The sequence below is a fragment of the Echiichthys vipera genome, assembly GCF_963691815.1.
Source record: "Echiichthys vipera genome assembly, chromosome: 2".
Lineage (NCBI taxonomy): Eukaryota > Metazoa > Chordata > Actinopteri > Perciformes > Trachinidae > Echiichthys > Echiichthys vipera.
Genome location: NC_139827.1, coordinates 26512976 through 26519498, shown reverse-complemented (window position 1 = coordinate 26519498; position 6523 = coordinate 26512976). Strand labels below are relative to the sequence as shown.

At 43.4% G+C, this 6523-nt stretch overlaps 1 protein-coding gene across 3 annotated transcripts in view; it reads right to left on the bottom strand.

Moving 5' to 3' along the window:
• Window positions 1-2647: 2647 nt before the first annotated feature.
• The window catches only part of rgs12b (regulator of G protein signaling 12b), a 52609-nt gene continuing 48733 nt past the window's right edge, over window positions 2648-6523 (bottom strand). The window contains exons 17-19 of one of the 3 annotated variants that reach the window (XM_083928635.1): window positions 6342-6412; window positions 5149-5320; window positions 2648-4725 (exon numbers count right to left, since the gene is read on the bottom strand). In XM_083928635.1, the coding sequence (XP_083784761.1) occupies window positions 4118-4725; window positions 5149-5320; window positions 6342-6412 (851 nt within the window). In that variant the 3' untranslated portion in view covers window positions 2648-4117. The remainder of the gene's footprint in view (window positions 4726-5148; window positions 5321-6341; window positions 6413-6523) is intronic. The other 2 variants (XM_083928636.1, XM_083928637.1) reach the window with 2 other exon arrangements.

The following is a 6523-nucleotide window of genomic DNA, read 5'->3' as shown; positions in this document are numbered from 1 at the left end:
ACACACACACACACACACACACACACACACACACACACACACACACACACACACACACACACACACACACACACACACACACACACACACACACACACACACACACACACACACACACACACACACACACACACAGAGAGAAGGAGAAGAATATCAAGTAAGATAAATGGGAAAGAGGTTTTTCAGATGGTGTGAAGTGGTCAGAGAGCAAAAACAGAGGAAAAAAAATCTCTTTGCTCATATTGAAAAATAAGTTTAACTAAGATAGCTGTTGGTCAATTTCAGAATACGACATTTGAGTCTGCGATTAGGCCAATATTTGATAGTAAATAAGGAAGTACCCAGATCCTTTACTAAAGTAAAAGTAGCACTACAACAATATTGAATATCTACACAAATAAAATAGTTCACAGCCAACTGTGGTGTTTGATATTAAAGGTCCCGTATAGTAAAACGTGAGATTTCCATTTTTTTTTTATTATAAAGCAGATCAAACTACTGTATAACTAGTGTGAAAGTATAAAAACTCTCAATCCACAGAGAATTGCATACAGCCTGTTCAGAAACTGTGTCAAAGAGCCGTCAGGACCTCTGTACTCTTGTGATATCACAACTAGACCGTATATAGGTAGAAAGTGCTGCTACAGTGACGTTACAGTCGTTCTGCTGCAAAGTTGCTGAGAGGAAGACCCAGAAACACTGACCAATCAGAGCAGCCTGGGCTTTTTCAGCAGAGGGTCTTAAAGAGACCAAGGGTCCATCCATAGGGAGATGCGTTTTCCTGTTACTGCACAACCTTAGTATCGTTTGGCCGACCATCCTCATGGAGCTGCGAGTTATCAGAGCCTGAAAACGGTATCTTCTGAAACCAGGTCCCAGAGTTGGAATATTGGAAATCGCCCCCCCATGGTGTTGCCGTCTGTACAGCGCAGCAGCATACTGTTAAACCGCTACGTCACTGCCCCACCTCCGACCTCTAACTCCGCGGCTTCACATAACAATAACAACAGTGCTGCTGCGTGAGAGGAGAGAGCCAGACCCATAGACTGTATACTGAACTGTACTCTGAGTGACATGAATGGAAATGGTGGTGGTCTGAATAAGTCGCTAAATTTGTTGCTAATCACCTTTATAAATAATGTTGCTAAGAAGGTCTAAAAAGTCTCTAAATCCAGTGCGAAAGGGCCTGCAAGTGCTTTGGCATGGGGAAGGGGCTCACAGCAGCACCCTCTGCTCGTTGAGGACACTAACTGCGGAGTGATTCGTGCATCAGAGTCCAAATTAGCTCAAAAGTCTCCAATAACACCAGATACAATCTGTAGATTTGTTATTAGGATGGATGAGGTTTTGGAAAGTCACCAGATTTGGCGGGAAATTTGCCAGTGTTTGTATCATACACTCTAAACAGCTTCTCCCCATCTCTTCTTCTCCTTTCTCTGTGAGCAGAGGAGTTCTAGGAGCAGAGTTATTTTGCGACCATTGGTGGTTAATCTGATCGAGTGGCTATGACATGTGGAGTTCCTCAGAGGTCAGTCCTTGGACCTCTTCTGTTCAACTTATATATGCTGCCTTTGGGTCAAATTCTGCAGAATTTTAACGTCAACTATCATAGTTATGCAGATGACACAAAGATATATCTTACACTGTCTCCAGATGACTCGGTCCAATAGAGTCATTATGTCACTGTTTAGAGCAAGTCAAAATTTGGATGAACCAAAATGTTCTTCAGTTAAATCAAGAAAAATCTGAGATCATTGTTTTTGGCAATAAAGAGAAGAAGGTTGCTGCCAGCAACACCTTGAGTCGCTGTCTTTAGAAACTAAAGACCGAGTCCAAAACCTTGGCATGCTGATAAACTCAGATCTGACCTTCAACAGCCGTATCAAATCAGTCACCAAATCAGCCTTTGATCAACTTAAGAACATATCCAGAATTAAGGGTTTATGTCCCAAACTGATCAGGAGAAGCTGATTCATGCTTTCATCTCCAATAGACTCGACTACTGTAACGGTCTTCTGACTGGACTCCCCCAAAAAAGTATCAAACAGCTGCAGCTCGAGTTTTAACCAGAACATGAGATCAGATCACATCAGCCCAGTTCTTAAGGCCTTACATTGGCTCCCAGTCAGCTACACAATCGATTTTAAAGTTCTGCTACTGGTTTACAAATCACTGAATGGTTTTGGTCCAGAATACATGAATGACATGTTAGTAGAGTATAAACCCAGTAGAGCTCTGAGATCTACTTACTCAGGTCAGATAGTGGAGCACAGAGTTCAACTGTGAGCACTTTAAAATCCAGTAAAAAAAACATTTCTCTTTTCATGTGCTTAAAGCTGAGCTCTCTTAATAACGTACCCTAAAATGGAGTGTTTTAGACAAAGGGGGGAATACAGGTATATTCAGACAGACAGGATGAGAAAAATGTGTTTTTAAACATTAAAGCATGAAAACATGTTCTACTAGAAACCAAAAACATGAACAAGTAAAAAAACTGCAAGCAAATACTTATGCCAGCTCAGCTCCTGTATAGACAAAAGTACTGAGGACACACTCATAATAGATGAAGTGAGGAGAATAGAATAAATGGCTTATTGTTGAAAGTCCAAGAAAAGAAAAGAGGCCACTCACATGCAACTCTGCAGAGAGAGTTTAACCTTTAAAACATTTATTTGATCTATTTACAGACAGTAAAGTCAACTGAACAGAAGAGAGGAGAATTGAGATTTATTACGACACGACTGAAGAAACAGCATGGCTCCACTGCAGTTCAACGATGACTAAAGCAACACGGTGAATTCACAAAATTGACTATATACAAATTAATACTTTTAACTGAAACATCGTAAAAATGCAAAGGACGTGGGATAAATTAATGTTTTCTTGAGAATATAGTACAAGAGTGAAACCTTTTAAAAAGTGAAACGGATTGTCTTGTTAGTACATATATTCCAGGTAAAACCCCGCAGGGAAACGGTTCAGAAAAGTGTTGAATTGCTAAACTGGAGGGAAAAAAAGAAAACTGATGCGGCTGTGTGATGTAGTGCAAAGAAGAAGATTGGAGATGAAAAACTGCTCATGTACAGTCAGTGCAGATTTGGTGAGAGAGTGAGACGGTGTGTGTGCGCACTCGCTGCTGTGTGTTTTCATGGCTGACACGAGAAAAGCCTGAGGTGAGAGAACAGCGATAGAAACATAGAATGTACTGTGCTCCAGTCGATGAAAAACAGCTGAACAAATGTGTGCGTTCATGGCACTGTGGCATACAGCATGTTTGTATTTATGGGGTCAGGCCTGCCATGTCAAACAATGCAATAAGTTGAAAATAATATATGAGTCACATTGAATGCAGTAACGTAGCCCCGGTTCCACTGTGGATTTGGAACAGCTTGTGATTGTTAGCACATATCTTGATTGTTTTCTGAACATATGGCAACTCCACCACCTGTAGCACGAAACAGACTTTCTGAAAGGTTAGAGTAAAACGTGAAAAAAAAGATGATTTTTTTTTTTTTTACAAATGTGTAAAAATGTGTGAAGTCTTGTTTGTGACTGTCTAAAGTGCATTGTTAGATTCTGTACACTGGAGGGGGTAGTGGGTGAAGTTTGGCACTGGTCATCACCAGTTAGCTCGTTCTGAAGCTAACGTTTCCAGAAAAAAAAAAGAAATCCACAGCAAGTCCGCTTAAAAGTTCACACAGATACAAACCACACAGGGAAATGTCTGTCCAGACCTAATGCATCCATTCTTCCTCTCTTCATGTGTCTGACCTGGTTTATCTTAAGGCTGTTGTTGACTTACAGTAGATGCTGGCCACGAGGTAGAGCATACATCACCATGTCAACTCACTATATCCATTGTTTGACTAAATTAACACTCATTTCTTCTGTGTGTGATGAAAGCTCAATCTTTTACATTATTTACTGTATTTTACACTTCTGGAATTAAATGAATTTTAATTAGATAGTAGATGTTCATTGATGAAATAAAGGCAGGAGATCTGGATGCATTCTGGGCCAATTGTGACCGACAAAGAACTTCAAACTGACTTTATTGGGTCTCCAGTCCATCTCAGTCAGGTGAAGAAAGAGGAGAAAGTTCAAAAGTTTTTAGATTTCACAAGGGAGAAGTACCTGAGCTAGGCCGACCGTCCTGTGCTTGTTGTTGGGGCTGTGGGTGGGGTTTGCAATGTAGGGCTGAGGGAGTGACGTAGTTGAGGCTGGGGCTGTTAATGTCCGCCTCTCCCACGAGAGTCAGATCAGACAGCGTGTCCTCCTCCAGCATCTGGACCGTTTCTCCCCTGCCAGAGTCCTGGAGGAGACCACGCTGGGCACCCTGGGACGGGTGGATGGGGGAGATGGTGCCAGGAAACGGAGGAGGTGGTTTGGCTTTTCTCCCCCTTCCACTCTCAGTTCCCAGTGCAGAGTCCAAGCTCTGGGACTGATGGCTCGCGTTGAGCAAGTGGGTGCCACCTCCTCCTCCCCTGTCGTTGCTGTTCATCTTATTGCCTCGGCGACTGCTGCTAGGGCAGCTGCCGTTGTTGGGGTAGCGGGAATAAGGGGTGGAGCAACTGGGTTCAGGGTCATAGGGAGGAGGCCCGGCCTGGTTGGTTGCCACAGGCGACAGGCGCAGAAAGTCTGGGAGCTGCAGGTCGCTTTTGTTTAGCAGGCCTCGCTGGTCGTCTGCTCGGTTGCTCTGAGCTTTGGATATGAGGTCGAAGAACTCTGCAGTCACACACAAATACACACACACCAAACACAAACAGATGTACAGACACGCATAAGCATGTGCACATGTCCACAAGCACACACACACACGCACACACACACACACACACACACACACATACACACACACACACAGACACACACACAAAGATAAATGAATAATCACCCAAAATAAAATCTTGAAGATCAGTAAAACACGTTAATTGTAATTCAGAAAACATGCAGAAGAGGGTATGTATTAATCAGTTAGACAAGTCAAAGCTACATTCAGTGTGAGCAGAGGTGACTGTGCTACATGTAGCTAGCTTTGAAAGCATTTGGTGCTGCTTCTGCAATACTGCAGACAGGCAAAAGGGTTAGTGTGATCACAGCAACTAAGCTACAGAAACTACAGAGAGATGGAGGTCGTTCAGTCTTTACCTTCAGCTTCGTCTATATTAATCTTTTTCTGCTTTCTTTTCTCCGGAGCCTTATGGAGAGAGACAGAGTGGTTGGGTAAGGGCTGGCTGCCTGTGTCAGGGCTGGGCCCAACCTTGCCGTTTTCCCCATTGGGGTGGGCTGAACCGGCTTTCCCTGACGGCCTGTTCTCCCCCTGGGGGCCACAAGGAAAGCGGAGCGGGGCATTAGAGCCCTGGTGAGTCATAAGGGTGCAATTATGGGCACAAGAAAAGAACACGTGGGGACTAGTGCTACTGATGGTGAGGAGGGGGACAAATTGTACAATTTGATGGGGGTAGGTGGCACATGATTCAATGATGTTGCTTTTGAGAAGAATGAGAAGAATAATGATAATGAATTTGTTGGATTTGTGTAATTCATTATCAATGACATGTATTGAAAATAATGTATCTATGCTCATTTCTAATCCACAGACAGCTGGGATGTTCCATTGAGACAGTCACAATGCTTAACACTTTGTGTACTAAGCATCACCAACATGTAGGCTAACAGTAACACACACCACGACACCAGAGGGACCGACTTAAAGAGTACTGCCCTTCAAGCAGGAAACAACCAAAACTTTTTTTTTTTCTTTTGAAGAGTCTTCTAGAGTCAACGAAGAAAGCCAGAAATGACCATTACAGATGGTCATCTAGCAGGTTCAAGCTTGATTAATAAAAAGGAAATCCTCACAGCATTCTAAAGCTTCTGCCACCACCAACTAGGTATTCTCCAGGCTCAAAGAGGGAGTCTTTGAGGTCCTGAGACCCAGCAAATGCTCCACAAGGCTGGGCTACTTTCACCTGGCCACTGAGTTTGTTATGGAAGAATGAGAACCAGCAAACCAGAGAGAAAAGTTGACGATGCATTCGGCCACAGGCAGACCACAATAATGAAACACTAGGAACATTGAGTGTGACGGGGCTCTCGGGCCCCACAGCAAAAAGTGCACAGACGTACAGTCACACACAGCCTGAACACTGCCAGAGACACACGTCATACACTTGCGTACATTTTTAAACACGTTGCAAACAGACATGGGTGATTGAAGACAGCGAGAGAGACACTTAGTAGCGTGACATCATCAATCAGGAAGTGTAGACATTCGGTGGGTTATGGAACATTCCAGAGCAAGATGAAAATGGGAAATAAGAAGTCGTGGCAGGTCTTACTGTTGTCGATTGGTTTCTGCTTGTCGAAGCCGGGACAAGGCTCTTAGAGGGAGCTGCTTTCTGTTTGTCTGCTGAATGAGGGAAAGGGAGCATACAGATGCAAAAGCGAGAATGCAATACATGTACAAGGTTTACAGTTCCTTTTTTTATTGATAGCAACTGCACTCGTGTGTGTTCCTTAC